This window comes from Colletotrichum karsti (assembly GCF_011947395.1).
Source record: "Colletotrichum karsti strain CkLH20 chromosome Unknown Scaffold65, whole genome shotgun sequence".
NCBI lineage: Eukaryota > Fungi > Ascomycota > Sordariomycetes > Glomerellales > Glomerellaceae > Colletotrichum > Colletotrichum karsti.
In genome coordinates this window covers 135,227-155,158 of record NW_024065965.1, presented here as the reverse complement: position 1 = coordinate 155,158, position 19,932 = coordinate 135,227, and the positions used below count along the sequence as shown (strand labels likewise).

At 53.6% G+C, this 19,932-nt stretch overlaps 4 protein-coding genes across 4 annotated transcripts; 1 reads left to right on the top strand and 3 right to left on the bottom strand.

Moving 5' to 3' along the window:
- Positions 1-511: 511 nt before the first annotated feature.
- CkaCkLH20_12789 (uncharacterized protein) lies at positions 512-8,138 on the top strand (the record flags this gene model as incomplete). Its single annotated transcript, XM_038895501.1, has 15 exons — positions 512-765; positions 829-1,900; positions 2,003-2,268; positions 2,341-2,377; positions 2,456-2,674; positions 2,730-2,861; positions 2,934-3,036; positions 4,474-5,091; positions 5,142-5,347; positions 6,216-6,282; positions 6,345-6,670; positions 6,724-6,946; positions 7,021-7,354; positions 7,466-7,986; positions 8,041-8,138. The coding sequence occupies 15 exons, from the start codon at positions 512-514 to the stop codon at positions 8,136-8,138; spliced, it is 4,476 nt and encodes a 1,491-aa protein (XP_038739207.1).
- A 713-nt stretch (positions 8,139-8,851) lies between these two features.
- CkaCkLH20_12788 (oxysterol-binding protein) lies at positions 8,852-10,122 on the bottom strand (the record flags this gene model as incomplete). The annotated part of the gene is made up of 2 exons (XM_038895500.1): positions 8,852-9,985; positions 10,078-10,122. The coding sequence occupies 2 exons, from the start codon at positions 10,120-10,122 to the stop codon at positions 8,852-8,854; spliced, it is 1,179 nt and encodes a 392-aa protein (XP_038739206.1).
- Positions 10,123-11,448: 1,326 nt separating this feature from the next.
- CkaCkLH20_12787 (serine carboxypeptidase) lies at positions 11,449-13,659 on the bottom strand (the record flags this gene model as incomplete). Its single annotated transcript, XM_038895499.1, has 6 exons — positions 11,449-11,960; positions 12,045-12,116; positions 12,179-12,557; positions 12,617-13,280; positions 13,337-13,449; positions 13,531-13,659. The coding sequence occupies 6 exons, from the start codon at positions 13,657-13,659 to the stop codon at positions 11,449-11,451; spliced, it is 1,869 nt and encodes a 622-aa protein (XP_038739205.1).
- Positions 13,660-14,360: 701 nt separating this feature from the next.
- CkaCkLH20_12786 (uncharacterized protein) lies at positions 14,361-18,698 on the bottom strand (the record flags this gene model as incomplete). Its single annotated transcript, XM_038895498.1, has 4 exons — positions 14,361-15,236; positions 15,287-15,386; positions 16,203-18,477; positions 18,530-18,698. 4 exons carry the CDS (start codon positions 18,696-18,698, stop codon positions 14,361-14,363), a joined length of 3,420 nt encoding a protein of 1,139 aa, XP_038739204.1.
- Between the last annotated feature and the right edge of the window lie 1,234 nt (positions 18,699-19,932).

Below are 19,932 nucleotides of genomic sequence, written 5' to 3'. Positions count from 1 at the left end.
CGCGTCCGACTAGTCGATTTGCTGTTTTATTTAGCTGTTTCGGCTGCGTCCAGAAAACTTACTTCGCCATTGTCTTTCAACAGTAGCTGAGGCTTCTTTGAACGCCACGCGCCATGTAATTGAGACCGGCTAGGCAAATTCGACAACCGCCAGTGCGGCTGAGATCACTCGGTTCTAAACTTCCACCTGTGCTTGTTCACGTTTCTATCTTTTCATCCAACTTGCCCGCCTGCTACGGAAAACTCTGAATTCAACCGAACTTGACCGGACTTTGCTTTTTCTTCCTCCTTCTTTTGCATGCAAATATTATAATCGATCAGCTATGGATCCCTTCTCTCTTACTTGCGGCATCGTCGGCCTGCTTACTGCAAGCACGGAGGTCTGTCAAGGGCTGAAATGGCTTCATGACGCCCCCAGCACTGTCGAGCTAAGAGTGGGTCTTCTAATGGCAGAGCTGGTGAGGTTCAACCGTTCGATGGAATCCATTAAAGTCATCTTGAACTCGGAGCAAATGCGCTCGCAGATGAGCAACACCGGCCACTTGGCCAACCATTCACGCAACATCCGTGTCTGTCTCCACGAAGGGGAGATGATGCTCCGCCACCTCGAGAAGAAGATTCAGGATGTCAACAAAGATGTCAGTTTCTTAAACTTACAGAGAAAGGCTTTCAGGCTGAAGTCTTTCATGGACGAAATCACGCTTTTCCAGCAGCAGTTCCGTTCGTGCCAAGACACCATCCAGACGTCTCTGCAGGCGTTCCTAGTGTGAGTAGCTCAAGCTTCACCATGGTTTGCGCACAAGTTCAAGGCTGATCCAGAATAATCTAGGTCTAACCAAGTGTCTGCCGAAGGCTTTCGAGGCCAGGAAGAAGTGCCTGGCCTCGGGGAGCTCACGGGTTCCATTCGAATTCTTGGACAGCAACTCGTTGCTCGCGAGTCGGTGTTGGAGGCGGGAGCCGATAATCATGACCCTGCGAGAGAGGCTGAGATGGCAAGCCTGAAGAAATTCAAAAGCTGTGTTCAGTCTTCCGCGACGGTCACGTCTTCGATCTCTTCGCAATCTACGGTAATCGCCGATACAGCGTCCATTGCCCCCTCTGACTTGTGCGACATCTTTCCCGCGAGGCCAACGTCCCGAGTCGTTGCTTGGGTTACGAACACTTCTCAACTTGATCTCGATGCGCCGACAAGGAACGACAGCTTCCCAGTCCCAGTCATCGAAGTCTACAGGCCACAGGACTCGGAATCCGACGATGGAATCGAAGTCGAAATCATGAATCTCCACATAAACCAAGGCAGGCACGAATTGCAAGAAGGAGACATCGCATCAGCTGAACGACATCTCGAGAGAGGCCTCAGCCGCTTGAGAAAATCAAGGAGCAGAGAAAGCAACCTCAGCATGCACACCGACTGTCTGGAAGACCTGACCGAAGTATATCGACGACAAGAGAGATGGTCAGAGGCGAAGGACGTCATCAATGAAAGATTGGCTCTCTTATCCCGAACAGCCATGGCAGATTCGACAGAGATACTGGATTTGAGGCTCGCTCTCTCAGATGTCTGCATTGAGCTCAACGAGTTGGTTGAAGCTCGTCTGCATGCCAAGGCTTGCGTAACCGCTTATCACAAACAGGGAGCCAAGGGTCGGCTTGGCCTTGAGATCTCCTTACGGAAATTGATCGACTTGTGCGTTCGCGACAACGATGCCGAAGAAGAGGAAGACTATCGAATGATTCTCACTCGACTTTCGGGGCCTATATCAGCACCAGCTGGCGCCTCTGGACTTCCTTTGGCTGACTTTGGGGGCGAGGAATTGTTGAGTGTGGCTGTGAGACCGCACGCGAGGAGCGCCAGGAACGTTGCTCCTGGGATCGCGAGTGCACCTGGACATCATCGATCGGTAAGTAATTTCTTCATTCTGTCGTTCAAAGGAGGCGCTTAGAATCTTATTTGACGTACCAATCATCAATATGTGATGGAGACTGATTTGATATGTCGATAGGCTTCCAACCCAGAAAGACGCAGTTCGGAACCCGTATCAATCAGCCGGGCTGTCTCCGATTGCCAGAATCGCAATTCACAAAGCATAGAAGACCAGCAGCAGAATGAACTGCTCGACTGCAATCCACCCCTGGGAGCTGTTGCATCAACTGAAAGCATGAGCACTCTGTCTCCCTCGATTCAGTCTCCAACCAACGGTGCAATAGCCCCAAGGGTCAAGGCCTTGTTTGTGGGCAATGCATTCAGTGGGAAAACATCATTGATAAGGTATGTCTGCAACCTCAGAGCCATGCCGAGACTATGTTCTCAACTTAGATCTTTACTGACTTTGGGGGACAGTCGTTATACGAAAGGCCCCAATACCCTTGCTTCCATGGTGCGTGCTCCTCCAGGCACTTACAGAGTCACAAGTCGTGCACTTTCACATCCCGTACTGAGTCTAACATGGTGGTAGTACGAAGACACAAAGGGTCTTACGCCAAACTTGAAGCTTTGCTCGGTGGATCTCGATGGCAGCCCTGTTCAGGTTGAGCTGGTTCTTTGGGATTCTCCCGGCCCGAAGAACGAAGACTTATTCATCAACAATACGAAGTATATAGCTGATGGCATCAGCTGCATTGTATTGTGCTTTGATGTCAATGAGCCCGACTTACTGTTGGACATCGAAACCATGGTAAGGGCTGAGTGATTTGATAACAATCCTGACTTGAGCTGACTTCTGGGCTCAGTGGGCACCCCAGATTCGTGCCATGTTCGGCGACAGACCGATTTTGCTGGCTGGAACCAAGATTGATCTTCGAGATGTGCCGAGGAGTAGTGGCCGCGAAGACGCTATGAGCCAACCTTTCAAGTGGCGCGAGGTAAGCAATCTCATCAATTGAAGGCTCTAAACTGCTTTGGAGGATTTTTGACCGTCTGTTTTTGCATTACAGGGATTTCAGCTCGCAGAGAAAATTGGGGCTTCTGAATACGTCGAATGTTCGGCTAAAACGGGAAAGGGTGTTGAGGAGCTGATCACGGGAATCGTCAGACACGGTATGGCACACGTGAAGCATTCGAGTGGGCGTGGGAGCTTAAGGGTTAAGTGGAAGAGAAGCATGGAGTGGTTGATTAAGAAACCTTAACATAGCGAGGGTGGCAGCTTGAGTGGTCTGTGGATTTTGTCAATGCTACGGCTTCGTCCACTTGTTTACTGGTCGACTTTGCCATTGCATGTATCTTAGATTTACGTATTCTAATCAACTGGAAGATTGCAACGAGGAGAACTAGAGTCAAAAACCAGGGCATCAGGGCATTAGTAGTTTGAAAGTTAAACGACTACGGCTTTGACATCTTAAATCCAGCTGGAGATTCATAAGGCGATCTGATTAGTTTCTGATATGTCCTCCCCGATGTAGCCGAACTCAAAATACCTCGGAGAAGCGCCTTCGATTAAACTGTATGGAATCGCTGTAAGCTTCGTGACCTTTCTTTCTAATCTACAAATATCTCAGGAACATCATCAGAAGTTTCAGAGTTCATTACAATTTGGAATTTATTCACGCCTTGACATGCTTGTCCGTTTGAATATCAGCCTCAACTGAAGAGCAAGAGTTTTGATATGAATTAAAGTGCCATATTATCACGGTATGTAGAAGGTATTCCTCAAGGTGTTGCATGATACGAGCCTTTTTTCTTTTTCTCGTAACCCGCGATGACCACACTTTTTCTGGTGTTGTCTTTGCATGTTGTCGTATGGGCTTTAGACAATTCATCGAAATCATCCAAATACAGACCCTTAATCGGTTCAATTTGTGTTTATGCCTAGGTGAATCAATGAAGGTGGTGTCCCTGGTTCCAAACCCTTGTATATCATTGCAAAAATGGGGCATGACAGAGTGGTCGTGTTTATTCTCAGCAAGGGAGCAGCCCTATGCGCCAAGCACAACTCAGGTGGACAAAAGCCCTTGTTGGAAGTCTTCCAAATCAGAACTGAATATGTGGCTTGGACGTTTACATCCAGAAGCAGTGGCAGATTCAGCTGCCTGGGCGATATTCAAGAAACACAAGATTCAGGGGCTGAGCGAAAGTGTGTGACCGAGACAGTCGTCACTGAAGGAATGTCTTGTGACGTCATACTTCTTACACATGGCAGCTCACTGGTTCAAATGGCCCCAAGTCAGCACACGGTGATTCAGCTCCAGCAGCTGTGCCGTGCTGATCTTAGGTTTCTCCTCCAGTATTAGAAACATTTCTCAATTCGGGGATATACGTCATTTTCTTGGCTGACAAGGTCTGAAATTAAGCAACTGCTATTCTACACCATTCAAGCACATAAAACCATCAGAATTATGTCCAATTTACACGCAGCCTTTCTATTAGCTTATTGAAACTCAAACCAGATTATCACTCTTCCGCGTGGGTCGTGCCCTTACTTCTCTCTTCTTATATCTAAAGTAAACTTGGACAGAAACATGTCGCGACGAGATCTAGCTTTATACGCCTTACTCAGTCTTAGCCAGGGGAATCTTACGCATGCGTATGACCATATCCCGGTCTCTGAATATGGAAGTCTACAACTTCGCGATATCTGGAACGACTCAAGCATCATCCCCAACGCCGTAAAAGCGCCCAACGCCACCGGGAGCTGGCCCATCCTCGGCATCGACTTGTCCGAACCTTTGCTGAGCCCTCCAGACTCTGAGGCATACGGTCAGTCCAACGGCTGGAGCATCGAAGTTAAGATCGCAGCGAATCGGACGAACGGAGATGTGCCTAGGGAAGACCCAGATCGATACGCCGTGTGGAACATCAACCCGTTTACCATCGATCTCGTAGGCCCAGAGAACGCCTACAAGGCCGGAAACATCAGTGGCAACTATTCAGTCTGTTCATACACCTGGAACGCCGCAAAGGACTCATACACCAAGAAGGATATCGAGCAGCTGCAACAGGACAATAACGGGTCATGCAACGGATGGATACCTGAGCAGTGTATTCAAGATTTGAAGTCCAAGGCCAGGGAAGTGGGGTGCTCAAGAGACAAACAAGACTGGGCATCGGCCCCGGAAAGTTGTACCACTAAGCTAGATTGGCCTGGAACAAGCCCACGTAAGTCAAACTCCCGATCCTTATTCCATTACTCTAACACTGCTTTACAGACAACCTGAACTTCACGAACAACACCGAGACTGATGAGGAGACCTCTTACCCTAAATTCAACTTATTCAAGTGGACAGCTGGTGGACAGTTCAATGCTTCGGATGAGAAAGAGACTGAAGACTCATATGATCAGGCTTTGACAAGTTTCTGGCCTGTTTTGCTTTCCTACAACTATGACGATGGGGAGAATAGGTCGGACTACCAAGTATTCCGATGCGTTCGTGCCAATAATGTCGTGGAAGGTAGCCGTCAACCAAATGGCGTTGGTGATAGACCAAGCTTGTCAAATAGGATTGAGCATCCTTTCTTGACTCTAGTTGCTGGCCTTGCATTATGGTTTGCTGTAACGATCAACTTCTGAGTCTTTGGTACTCATGAGTCCAATATGACGGGATTGTCTCGGATACCTCTTCAGTGATGGACGTTGCGCTCATGATATCTTGATGAAATTCAAATTTCCGTTCAAAGAAAATAAGTTCCCAGAGTACAGGGAATGCTAAAGCAGCAAGAGTTGAACATGTTACATCCTGGTACTCCGTGGAGAAAGGTTGCACACCAAGTCGAGACTATGCTCCGCAGACTGGTTGAATTTATTTCACCAGGGGCTTCTACTACACCTGTAAGCGATGTATCCGTACAGAGTGCTGGATGCTGGCTAATTGTCAGACCACCGATGCTAAAAGATGTTCTCGGCATGCAGCTAAATCTAACGAGCGCCTAAGCGTGAAACCTCAACAACACACCGCAAATAAGACGACGGGAAAATGAATGGTAGCGAGGATCTGAAGATGACTGCAGATTAAACGTGCGTTTAATGTAACCATCGCCCTTCGTGCAGCGTCCACCCCGCCTCGGTTCGGAGCCGGGCGAGGTCACGTAATAGTAGACACCTGGTCTTAGGGACTGGAGACATGGTTTGGGTGCTGGACTCGGAATATTTCATGTGCCCGCGATTTTCTGAAAAATCCAGATTTTGTCTGCTTGTTTTACTCTCATGTCATTCAACCGAGTTCTCCGGCCTCGCTTCGGGCCTTTTTCAGATCAAGATGGTCGCGCTGACGAGTGCAAGCAAGCACGGAGCCGAAAAGGAGGCAACTTCAACGTCAGTTGCAGATCAAGAGGTCACTGACGCCGGTGCCCGTAAGTTTGTCTTTACATAATCCATTAACTTCGAAATCTCGTTTTAATCGTAATCATCGCAGATGCCTCGATCCACACCAGTTCTGATGAGGACGCCGAACTCCTCCGCCTCGGTCTCGAGTCCCCGACGAAGCGAGACATCGGACTACTGGCCATCATCGGATTGGGTTGGAATATTTGTAACAGCTGGTCGGCTATTGCCGCCACGCTAGCAATCTCTGTTATGTCTGGAGGGCCCGTCACACTTCTCTACGGCATCATCTTGATCTTCGTTCTCGGGGGCGCTTGCGCCTTGAGCATGGCAGAGATCGCATCAGCGTACCCGACAGCCGGAGGCCAATATCATTGGACTAGTATCCTAGCGCCCAAGAGATACAGTCGTGTTTTGGTAAGAGGCCCAGATATTTCCTAAGGCTTGGGGAACTAATGCGTTTGTTATAGAGCTACTGCTGTGGATCAGTTAACTTCCTAGGGTGGATCGCCAACGGGGCCGGCTTCATCATCCAGATGCCCAACATTGTTCTTTCTCTAGCTCCGTATCTCGACCCAGACCACACGCCAGAGACATGGCACATTTTTCTAGTATACCAAGCATTTAACTTCGCTTTCACGGCGTACAACATCTTTCTAATGAAGCGAACAGCCTGGATTCATGACATAGGATGTGAGTTACTGGCGAGAGGACCCTGAGATACCTCACTAGTTCACCATGGTAGCTGGTTACTGATTCATTCTTAGTCTTCATATCTCTTTTAGGCTTCTTCGTCATTACGGTGACCTGTTTGGCTCGCTCGGGGCAAAAGCAAGATAGCTCTTTCGTCTGGACAGCCTTCATCAACGAGACCGGATGGTCATCTCGCGGCATAGTCTTCCTCACAGGGTTGCTAAACCCGAATTTCATCTACTCTGGTCTCGACGGGGCCATTCATCTTGCCGAAGAGTGCACGAATGCCGCATCGGCGATTCCGAGAGCCCTGATATCGACCATCACGATCGGATTCGTGTCGTCTTTCACCTTCAGTATAGCTATGTTGTATAGCTTTACCGATATCGAGCCTGTACTAGCTTCTCCGTGAGTAGAGTCATCAGCTAAAACCACCTATATTTCGTCAACGCAATGCCAACGACCGCAGGGCTTTATCAGATTTTCAATATGACGCAGAGCTGGCTGACGATGTCGCAGACTACCGATTCTCGAAATTTGGTCCCAAGCAACGGGCTCCGCCGCTGCCGCGACGGCTTTCGTCGTGATTCTCTCGGTGTGCGGCTGCTTCGCTTGCACAGGAGCTCTGCAAACTGCCAGCCGCTTGACCTGGTCATTTGCCCGAGACGACGCCATCATATTCTCCTCCTTTCTGCGCAAGACGAGCCCCCGGCTCCGCGTCCCGGTAAACGCCCTGCTCGTCAACTCGGCCCTGATCTTCGTTCTGGGCTGCGTGTTCCTCGGATCTTCGACAGCTTTCAACGCTCTGGTGGCTACGGGCCTGATTCTGCAGCAAGTCAGCTTTGCCTTTCCCGCCGCGTTGGCTCTTTACCACCGGCTGAGAGGTGCTGTGGCCTTTGAACAGATTCTGCCGCGGCGTAGATTCAAGTTACCAGGGCCTGTTGGTGTGGTTGCCAACGTCCTGACGATTGCTTTGGGTGTCATTGCTCTGGTATTTTACGACTTCCCTGTCGTCATGCCAGCCACATCTTCGAATATGAGTAAGTTCTATCGTCGTCGTTCTAGGGAAGAAACATGCAGACTGATCCACAAAGACTATGCCAGCGTTGTCATCGGAGTAATGGGCCTATTTGCTGTGGGAAATTGGTTTGGACACGCAAACCGGAACTACAGAGGACCGCGAATAGACTGAGATATTGGCACCAGGGTATTTCATGGTTCGCAACATCCTTCTACTATTCAACAACAAGTATTATGATGGCCGAGAAGCCGTCGGGATTAGAAACATGCTGGCAGGCACGCTGATCGAGCCATCGACTGTCCAATTATGGCGCTTTGCATAATCTTCCAAGCTCCTTGGTATTACCTCACTATGATTACCGGACTGATAACAGCAGGACCGATGCACATGTTGCTTCGCGGAATTTCCGTCTTTCGGGCAGAGGTCCGCCGGATGCTTGGGGAAAGGCCCGGTGCCGGTTCTCTCTCCGCTTTGGATATGAAATAAGCTTCCGAATACCAATTGTGCTCGTCTCGTTCTTAGTGAAATGTTTCTGCTTGTACTGATTCGAAGAGTTTTTCAAATGGAAGTGTCGATCATTTTAGTCGTATATTGATGAAAGAGAGTGGTTTTACGGCTACTCCCCGGATCCCGCTTACCTTGGTGTCGTAGCTGAACGTGTCACCCACGCAGGGAATTGGGAAGTCCATGATCAAATTCATTATGGAATGTATCTACTATTCCAAATTGGTTAATATTCCATATATGGTAGACTTCCTAGGTAAATACTGTATGCCATCCGAAGGCTTCAACCTGAGTACCCAAACGCCTTCCCAATCCCCGGTTGTAAATGGAACGCCAGTCATCAACGTGATAAAACAAGATCTAAAAGTGAGCCGCGATTCCTAACCCAAAGGTGTCGACTCCCCTCTAAATGGTCGTTGGACGGTCTCCTTCTTCTCGTCATCGATCTTCCAAACGCCTTTCGTATGCTTGTCGTGCAGCTGCCAATCCACCGTCTTGCCAAGCCTGTGGAACACCTCGTGCTCCGACCCGGGAATGCTCTTGAAAAACAACGGCTCCCAGGTCTCGCCCTTCTTCTTCTCCTCGGCCCTCATCCGCCGCTGCGCCTCTTCGACCTTGCTCTTCGCGCTGACCGTCTCCCGGAAGTCGTTCTTGCCGAGGCCCTCGATGACGCCGGCCCACGCCCGTCTCGACTCCCACGGGTCCTGGCTCGCGATCGGCTCAATCTCCATCGGCGCGGGCAGGTTCTCCATGGCGTCGACCTCGTACTTCTCCAGGACCTCGCCCGTCCTGCCGTCCTTGACGGTCCATCCCTCGCTCCAGACACCCTCCACGCTGAAAATGGTCGCCTTCTTGTCCTTCTTGTGGTACATGCGCGCCTGGAAGAAGTTCTTCTTGCCGCTGAAGACGCCGGTACCCGAAAACTTGATCTCCGAGACGTACCCAGTGCTCGACACGATGTAGTACGTGCCAATGACCTCGGGGTACAGACACGCGTTCAAGAACCCGCGCACCTTGACATCGGGCAGCGGCACCAGGTAATCCTCGTCGTACTTATCAATGTGCACGACGGCGTGGCCGATCTGGCGGATGTTGACGCTGCTCGAGAAGGTCATCTCGACCCTCGCGTACCCGTCGGCGCGGATGCCGTGCTCCTTGCTCCCCATGGACATGGCCGTGATGGGCGGGTGGTGGCTGACCTGCTCGGCGACCAATTTCGTCGACGCCTTGCCCTCGGTCCACGATGCCAGGAAAAGCTCGCCCAGGAAGGCGTTGAGAGGTTTCTTGATGCTCACGTTGGGGGCGCCGGCGACGTAGAATTGGCTGCGCATGGCGATGAGGATCATGCGGAGCACCTTCAGGGAGCGCTTCTCCGGGTCCGACTCGAGGGCCGGCGCGACGAAGACGCCGGGCCGCTGGCACCAGCAGTGGCCGACCTCGACGACGGAGGAGGGCGCGAGGAATGACGGCGGTGCGGTGACATTTGAGAGATCGCCCTGCACTGATGAGAGAAACTTGACGGTGAGAATTGAATGTTAGCGAGGATGTTTTGCTTGAATCATTCACTGGACCCGCCGTGAGAGGGGCAGAGAGCTGAATTGCTTACCTTGACGAGGTCGCTGATGCGAGACGAGAATGATTTCGTGTCCATGATTGCGGCCTTGTGTCTCCAATTGAAGCTGTGATCGTATCCGTATCCTTCTCGGCCAAGATCCCCTTCTATGAATCGTTTTCTATACGTGGGTTTCTTTCCCAAAGAAGAGTTGCGGCGTTCTTCAATCTGATATTCGAGTCCCTGAACTCGTCGTAACAAGACAAAAAAGGGTCCTCAAACGCCCTCTCTGTCAGGAGCTTGACTGGTGGTCTGTGATGGATGGTTTCAGCTCTGTTTCAGCCAACAACTGGGCGTCGTCCAAAACACGATTGTTCTGCAAATCAGTGGAGTTGTGGAAGAAACGTTGTCAACGGGCACAAGTTATATAAATGGAGTAAACAAGCCACTTCTGTGACGGACGATAAACCCCTTATCATTGACGCGCAGAAAACAGGCCGGGTTGCTGCAGTCCTGATATCATCTACTGTCTCATCGATGGCATGTGAAGAGCGTCCACCTTTCTGCTGCGTGCTAAGGCATGCCATGCATGGCATGCCAACGACTCCAGAACCGGTCTCAACCGCTGCCGATGGAGGCGCATTGAGCGTTGACCGCCCAATGACACAAGAGACTCAAGACACCAGACACCACAGACTTGCCAGTAGTGACACCAACATCCCGTCTGATCTGAATAACGCGGCTTCTAAGCCACCCTTCCCCTGTTAGTTTAGCTGGTCTCTTCAGCTCAAGACGCCGGCTGGCTGACCACCCGGCGGCCATGCTGCGCCATTTCCGGGGTGGAGATGGGAGAGCTGGCACCGTCCAGAACCTGGTGCGGCCGGCGCAACATCCTCCCGCCAGGGCGATCCAAGTCTTCGGATCGGACGAAATGCACCGCCAAGCGGCATCGTCAGTCTCGCCGAAGATCCCCGGTTGGACAGTGTTTTCGGATGATTCAGTGATTTTGGAGGAGTCTCGTTGTTTCCTCCCTACGCCCGACACGGCGGCACACCATACCCGGGCTGAAGGGGAGTCAACTTGTCATTCACATCATCTCGTTTCCATGTTTCCCCCAGTCCATTTTGACACAAAATGCAAATTGCACGGCGCTGAATGTGACTTATTCCAGCCCAGCACACCTAGCTAAGCTTAAGAACCGCGCGGTCCGCAGCCATCCTGAACGGTTGCAACACGCCGGCGCTAGGGCATAGGGCTGCGACCAGCGCTGCATGTTTTCTGACGATTTCCCCTCATACATCCAATCACTGAAACACACTTGGCCGACGGGCTTTGTCTATCTGTCCCGGCTCCTGGAGTCGCGCAGTAAATTGACCTAGTATTATCCTCCAAAGATGCAGCACTGAAGCTACCCAGCATCAGGGGCTACAGTTCCTCGGACAGCGGTTCACCAGCTCCGTTACCATGAGTCGTGCCGCTGTCGAGAGCTTCCCCGACAACATAGTAGTCCGTCACCAACGCCGTGCCGTTCTTGACCTTCTCCCACACCTCGGGCTTACACGTGCCAGGCTTGAGCACGTAGCACAGCTGGTCCGGCTGCGGGGGCGGCGTGTTCTTGATGTGCCAGACGTCCCTGGGCCCGTCGGTCGCCAGCTCATCCGTCACCGGGATCAGCCCCGTCGCGATGTCGCGGTTGAAGGTCGCCCGCATGAAGATCTCGTACGCCGTCACGGGCTGGTACGACGGCACCTCGTGCCCGGCCTGGAACACCCGCGAGAAGCTGTAGTTGCCGAACTGCCGCGTCATCCCCGTGAGGCCGTCCGGCGTCATCAGCGGGGCGTACCCGGCGCTGGCGAAGTCCTCCGATCGCTTGTACGGGACCGCGAGGCTCGCTTTCTCGCCGGCGACCCAGTTGCAGGCGTAATCTCGATCGCCGTCTGCAGATCCTGTTAGAGGGCTGAAAAGGCTCACTTTTTTAAACGCGGAGATCTCGTCTCGAGATTTAGGGCTGCTGCACTCACACATCATATGAACCTTGACCCCGCTGTCCAGCAGATACCCGATTGAGTCCACGAATCCGCCCAGGATGATGTCTATAATTGGACTCAGCTTTAACGTTCGTCCCAATCGCGCCTTGCGTCTGATTGTTTCTTACCGAAGCTGTGGTCGAAAGCCTTGCCCACAGCGCCCGATGATTCCGAGTAGTTGACCGGAACTCCGAGCGACGAGAGGACTTCCTCCTGGAGAAGGTAGCCGTAAAGGTACGGACGCGGGAACGGGTCGTTCTTGGGATGGCCGATGTCATACCACCCATTACCAAATGTTTGGTACAGCTCCACGGCATTGGATTCGCAGCCTGCCGCTGCCCTGCCGCAGATTTCCGTGAAGTTTCTCTTCTGGCTCATCAAGAGCGGACCGTGTTCTTTGAGAGCCTGTTGGCAGTCTGCGATTTGTTGGCGGCACCCATCGGGACGAGTCCAGTTGTACATTAGTTCATCGTAGATGGACTGGTTGAAGACCTGGATTCCGTATGTCTAGCACACGATCAGTATGTTCATCCTACTCGCCAGTTCATTTGCGAGGCTTCACCTACGTTGTTGTAGGGAAACGTGATCCAGGCTTCCGCCTGTATTACCATATCAATGAGACCATTGACAATACCGAGAGTATCAAGGTGGATGTAATGGGCATCCTTCTCAGGCGACGACCCATTTTGAATCAGCTCGTTCTGATTCTGGAAGTGCTTCAGAATGCCTGGCCCGTAATGACCGCCGTACGACTCGGCCCAGAGGCTCACTCGGTCGTCGGCAGGCTTGTAGAAGGGGAACTCGAAGAACCAGGTCTGGGCGAAGTGCCAAAGCGAATGAGCAGCCTGCGCTGTGGTTTGAGCCGTTCGAGAGACGTTCTGGCTAGAGGTCGTTCCGTATCGATGAGTCCAGTTACCGGCCTCCGGAACCCCATCGCTAAAGTCGGCCGGGTGGGCCTCCATGTAGTCCTCCTCGCCCATGGACATGGTAATGTTCGTGAGCACGTCGTATGAGAAGCCCACCTGGTTGGGCTGGTCAATGTACAGCATGTTAACCTCGTTGTTCCAACTCCAAGGGTTGAGGCGTGTCGTCTTCGAATCCACGTTGATATGGCATGGGCCGTTCTCCTCGAGGAGCCCCATGATGCTCGACGCACCGGGGCCTCCGTTCAACCAGATCGCCAGAGGCGCATTCTCGGGAGCCTTTCGAGCCTCGAAGAACCAGAAGAACCTATTGATTTATGAGTGTCCATCGGCGCAAATTGGGTCTTCACTCGGGAGCCTCACGTGTTGATCGGGTAGTCCTGGACTTCACCGGTCCCTTCATCCAAAGTCCCGGGCGGGAGGTGGACGTAGCCCGCGTAGCTTCGGACACCCGGCGTCGTCTCGCAGATTCCCGGCTACACATATCGGCACAACATCAATTTCCGTTCCTTCACGCTACGTCGATTGATACGGGGCATCGTTAGAAGGTCGCTTACCTCTTTGTATGAGATGGTGACATTTTCGTGGAATTTAGACTTTAGCACCGTGACCCCGTCCGGCTTCGGTGGGAATTGAGCGCCGGCCAGGCCGATAAGCCCGCCGAGCAGCAGCGGAGCTGAAATCATACTGGCTGAAGTCTGAGTTGATGATCCTCACTTGGCAAGCTGCACTCGTGAGTGAGGTCTAGATTCAAACAGCAATTGCGGGGTTTTTATCTCAGAAAAGATTGGCTTTGCAAGTTACGTGTGGTCTGACGCGTTTCCTCACACGTCCTGAAGGATTGAGCGAATAATTGCGGGGGAGACGATGATTCGGCGACGCTATTTGACCTTCCTTTCTGGTCATCCCCGGGGCCACGATCGGCAACGCGGCACACCGGCCTGCCTCACCGAAGCTTACTCTGACCGATTACGCGTGTGACATTTTGTAGTTTCTAGAACCAAAGTCCCGGACTGAAACGGCGTAGATGAGCATTTCCGTATTTTGCCTCTAGCCGAGTCATTGCGTGACATCTTGCGATTATGATGAAGAGCTTCTTACAGCGCCTCGCCGCAATCACCACGATACTAGTGAGAAGCCGTTCACTCGACTTTTGGCAGACTCACGAGGCAACGGATATTCATATTAGAAGGCTTCAATTGTGCGTACTTCGATTCAGAAACTTCCTTCGACGCCAAAGATTGACGTTAAAATCTATTGGGTATACCTGAAGTGAATCTTATGAACGAATGATTGCATCAGGTGCTTCCTGTTCACCGCACTGATGCCTCTTACTCCATCTCGCATCCCTTTTCCATGCACGCTTGCTTAACATTTAACACACGTCCTATGCGACAAAAAGAGGCAGCACGTAAAGAACCGACATCCACAAGCACCAAAGCTTCGCCACGATCTTGTCACACTTCTCATCCCTCCGCAATACCGTCAGCGCCGCCATCAACGACCCGACACCAAGCGGTACCGCCCAGCTCATGAGCTGGAGATTCCAGAAAGCGGAACAAACAGCCGACCAAACGACAACCGCGACTGCCAACCCTCCACGAGACACGGCCTCTCCGTAGATCAAGGGGATGGTCTGCCGGCCTCTGGCTTTGTCCCCTTCCATGTCCGGGAAGTCCAGAGCCTGAACGGTGGTCGCGATAGCAGCCCCGGTCAACCCGATCCAGATCCAGGCCTTCGGCAAAAGCATGCCTCCAGAAATAACCTCCAACGAGCCGGCGCTGAAGCACATTATCCCTCCAGTGTTGATGATGTTCCGCGTCCAGATGTTGATGCTGCTGCCATCCAGGTCGTTGTACAACCACAACAACGCCATCATGGTGACCGTCGGGGTGAAGCCGCCCAGTAACAGGCTCGTTCCCATCACGAGGGGAACTATGGTGAACAGGAGCTTGTTTGCTTGCTCCGGTGTGAGACGTTTGGCAGCAATCGGCCGCCAGGGCTTGTTGTGTTCGTCTTCGAGGACGGATTGCGGCAGTCGCTGGTTTGATATTCCGCAGACGATCAGGTTAAGCCATATCCAGAGGATGGCGAGAGGTAATCTTTGCAGTGCTTCTGCTGGCGTTGATAGATCCACCGTTGTGAGACTTTCTCGGCCGAGGACGGCGGACACGATGAAGATGATTTGAGGAATGAGGACGGTCTTGACGTCGCTTTTCGTGAATAGGTAGAGGGTCTTTAGATGAGATCCCACGCGTCGAATCTTTGCCATGATTAGCGAATGCTGTATCGAGAGTGATTGAGAAATCTCACCGAGCATCCGCCCGAGGTTGAATCCGATGAGTCTGGTGTTGATGCGGAAGCCCCGGACGACTTCTCCAATAGCGTGTAATCCTCCGGATACGACATCTCTCTGGAATGTAAGATAATTCACAACATGAGAGAGTATGTGGAAGTCACTAATCGACCGTGCAATTAATTCGCAGACGTCTAGCAAGACGAACCAGTTCTTTATTTGCATTGCTTCACCACGAACACGGCGTGGGGAAGTCCGTATTGAAGGTATAACCTACTTCGGCCTCGAGTTCAGAAAAGGAAGCTGTGACGACATCATCTGAAGAATTCTAAGCTTATCCAGCCGACCGGTTCGGGAGCTCATCCTCGGGAAGTGGAGGTTTGTCAATCATGTGTCGGACCCCCGAAACACTCAAGCAAAGTCTAGACCAAGCAGCTCTTGTTCACGCCAGGCTTGCGAACCGGCAACGTGCCAGTGGATGAGTGGGACAGCAACTTCCAGTTACTTCTTTCAATCATCTATCCACGCGGTATCGGAAACTGAAGCAACACATGCGCCAGCACATGTTACCAGTATCTATTCTAGATCACATAACTCACGCTCGGGCGAAAGCCTAGCAAGACAACTTCTTCGGACCTCTGACCAGCCGGCCGAGTCGGCATCCTCGGGGATCTGGCCGGGCGGCACTCGGAGGCGATTCTTTCGTCCGGTTTCCGACCACAGCCGGTGCAACACTTCATCGCAAAGTTGCCGAAACTACAATTCCAACTCGACCCGGCTCGAGCCGTCCACAAAGTCACCAACGGAGAGAGTTGTAACTGAAAAAGTGTTTATTTCACTGCTATCCAGACATTACTAATACTATTCAGAGTCGTGAAAATCATGCGTCGTAAGATATCCCCAACACAACAACACATTACGGAAAGCTCTTACGCTTGCACGGGAGTGATCTTGGTGAACGCCTTCAGGTCCCTGCTGCTCCAGCCCAGGCTGAGGGTGAAGTCGCCGGCGGGGATGACCCACTGCTGGGAGACGACGTCCCAGTAGCTGAGGTCGCGGCGCATCAGCTCGAAGCCGACGGTCTTGCTCTCGCCGACGGCGAGGGGCACCTTCTCGAACCCGCGGAGCTGGCGCGGGGGAGTGCCGGCCGGGGTGGTGTCGGCGGGGAAGCTGACGTAGAGCTGGGGCACGGCGGCGCCGGCGACGTCGCCGGTGTTGGAGATGGTGGCGGTGGCGTTGAAGATGGTCTCCCAGAGGGCGGGGTTGCCGCCGGGCTGGACGGGGCGCTGCTCGGGGGCGGAGGTGATGTCGGAGGCGACGGCCTCGGCGGCGAAGTCGGCGAGCTCGAAGGTGGTGTAGCTGAGACCGAAGCCGAACTCGTAGCGGACGGAGATGTTGTGGGCGTCGAAGTAGCGGTAGTCGATCTCGAGCTTCTCCTCGAACCAGCTCTGCCAGTCGTACTCGCCGGTGGTGTTGATGGCGGTGGTGGGAGGGGCGTTGTAATCGGTGCCGTTCAGGGCGATGGTGTAGGGCAGGCGGGCGGAGGGGTTGACGTCGCCGTAGAGGACGTCGACGAGGGAGTTGCCGGACTCCTGGCCGGGGTAGTGGGCGGCGAGGATGGCGGTGACGTTGGGGTGGTCGGCCCAGGGGAGGGTGTTGATGCCGGAGGAGTGGGTGACGACGATGGTGTTGTTGCAGTACTTGGCGACGGACTCGACAACGTCGTTGCCGTTCCAGTCGACGTCGAGGTGCTGGCGGTCGGCGGCCTCCTCGGCCCAGGTCTTGAGGAAGACGAGGCAGACCTCAGGGGGAGTGGGGTTCCAGAGGTCGGTCATGTTGGAGGTGGCAATGAGGGTGTTGTTGAGCCATTGCTGGACGAGGGCACCGTCCTTGGAGGCACGAGCCTTGATGGCCTCGAGAGGAGTGACGAGGTAGGTCAGACGGCCAGTACCGGAACCACCGCCGGCAACAAGGGTGCCGTACTCGAAGTCCTTCTGGTTCAGGAATCCCTGGGTGTCCTCGCTGGCGTCGTTGCCGAAGACGGCGATGGACTTGGGGGCCTTGAGAGGGAGGGCCTTGTTCTCGTTCTTGAGAAGGACGGAGGCGGCAGCACCGTGCTTGCGGATGGTCTCGCCGTGGTTCTCGCGGACGTCACGGCTGCGCTCGCCGGTCAGGTTGAACTCGCGGACCCAGGTGGACTTGGGGGAGAAGGTGTTAAGGTCACCGCCGGAGGGGTCGACGGAGGGGAAGTCCTTGTCCTGGCCGAGCCAGTAGTAAGGAGTCATGATACGAAGGATCATGTCGTCGACGCGGGTGACGTCGAGGGTGCCGTTGTTGACAGCAATGGTAACGTTTCCGCCGAAGAAAGAGCCGGCAGTCCAAGCCTGGCCGTAAGCTCCAAGACCACCAGGCATGTCCATGTCGAGACCGGCCTCAATGGCAGCAACACCGGTGTGAGTAGCACCCCAGTCGGACATGACGTAGCCCTCGAAGCCGAGCTCGGTCTTGAGGAGGCCGTTGAGAGACTTGGAGTTCTGGCAGCCGTACGAGCCGTTGATGCGCTGGTAAGAGCACATGAAGGAGGCAGCCTTGGCCTTGACGGCGTTGGCGAAGGGCCACATGTAGAGCTCGTGGACGGTGCGGTCATCGACGTTGGCAGAGATGGCCTGGGAGGTGATGTCGGTGGCAGTTCCGTTGGGGTCGAAGACGGGGTTGCGCTGGATCTCCTGCTCGTTCAGGATCCAGTGCTTAGCAGTAGCCTGGACACCGGCGTCCTGGTGACCGGTGATGGTCAACTCCATGGAGACACCAGTGAGGTAGGGGTCGGGAGAGAAACCCTCCCAGTTGCGGCCGGAGTAGGCGGAGCGGCCGAGAGGTCCGGCGACGGGGGACAGAGCGACGTGAGCACCCTTGCCCTTGAACTCCTTGCCCATCAGGTAACCTCTCTCGTAGAGGATGTCTCTATCCCAGGTGGCTGCAGCAGAGACACCTGCGGAGAAGACACTAGCGTAGTCCGCAACACGGATGGAAAGGGGACCATCTTGGAGACAGAGGCCGTTGAATCCGAGGCGGGGGATGGCGACGATGTTACCGACGCAAGGTCCGGGCTGACCGGTGACCATATCGGCCTTCTCCTCGATGGTGAGCTGGGCGACAAAAGCCTTGGCCTTCTCCAGAGCCTCCTCCCAGCCGTTTCCGGTGGTGTTGGCTGTGTGTTGTTAGTCACTGAACAGTACGTTTTCCGGATTTTGAAGACTCACGAGAAGGGTAGACAGCCTCCGAGTGGCCGTAGGGGCCGAGGATGGTGGTGTTCAGCGGCTGGACATATTCGAAGGCGTCCTCGCCACGGTTGCCAGCGTCGTAGGCCTGGCCATTAACGGCCGGGGCCAACAGAAGGCCAGAAAGGAAGAGAGACAGAGCGGTGGTCATCTTGAGAACCCTTGAGTTGAGGTCTGGCGCTTGTGCTGAAGATCCAGAGCCTCAACATCGGGGGTTACATGTCCTCCTTTATACACTTCGATCTCCTCCCGCGGGCTACGACGTCGGTCCATCGTGGTCTTCCAATTTTTCGATCACGGCCTGCGGAAGCAGGGATATGGACAACACCACCATGATCCATGCCTTGCCTGTCCTCGCGCTATCCATCATCCGAGTCCCAGTCTCTCGATCCCCATCCGCGGACAAGGCCGAAGACATGGACCTTCCCTCCCACGCCTTCGGGTCCCGCGCGGGGTGAAGAGCACAGAGCGGTGCGCAGAAGTCGGTGAAAGGCAACATCATCTCGTCCTCATTGGCAATCTACGTCGTCATGGCCCGGAAGTCGGCCCCGCACCGGTCGTTACCCGATGTTCTAGAGTGGGATTCTGGACGAACTTGGGGGAATGTTTCTTGCCGTGAATTTTGCAGTAGCCAGAGAAACGGAATAGACCGGCCGGTGTTCTACACGTGGGGGAGGCGGAATGCTGCCGAACCCCTGGCTTCTCGATGCTAGTGACCACACATCATCATACTGAGTGTGGGAATTTAATACCAGCCATGACTAGTAATCCAATCGTGATGGCAGCCGAAAGCAGAAAAGATTGAGTCATTGGTGCCCTTTTGGAAGGGGATTTTCTCTTCGTCTAACCAACACCCGAACGCCAGAGCCGCGTGCCGTCAGGACTCCGTGCCACTGAGATGCGTGTGAACATGTTGAGTGAGGCCTAAAAGGCCATGACGGACCTTGGCGCGGTCATGTCGGGGATTCGGCGGCAACACGAGTTGTTGAAAATTCCGGAGAACTGCCGCTGCGAGTGACAGGGAAGAGGAGCCGTTGCTGTGGGGGAGGCGGATCGGGTGACAGCTTGGAAACCTGGAGAATTACCAAGCTTGTTTTCGCGCGTGCTGCCATCGAAGGACAAGCACCCCGGCCTTCAACCCAGCCCAGCCTCTCTAGACTCTCCCCGCCCCCGCCGTCGAGATGAGTGGGCAAGGCTTTCGTGTGGAGGTCCGACGTTGCGCCGGCACTAGTAGGACCGGAGACTGGAGTGCAGGAGGCTTCGAAGAAAAATTTCTCATGATGGCGGCTGGAGTAGCATGTTTTGGGGAACAGAAGCGCGTCTGGGGGGCCGAAGCCGTGGAACTGGTCGTCCCAAATCGGAGAGAAACGAGAGAAAGTAGGGAA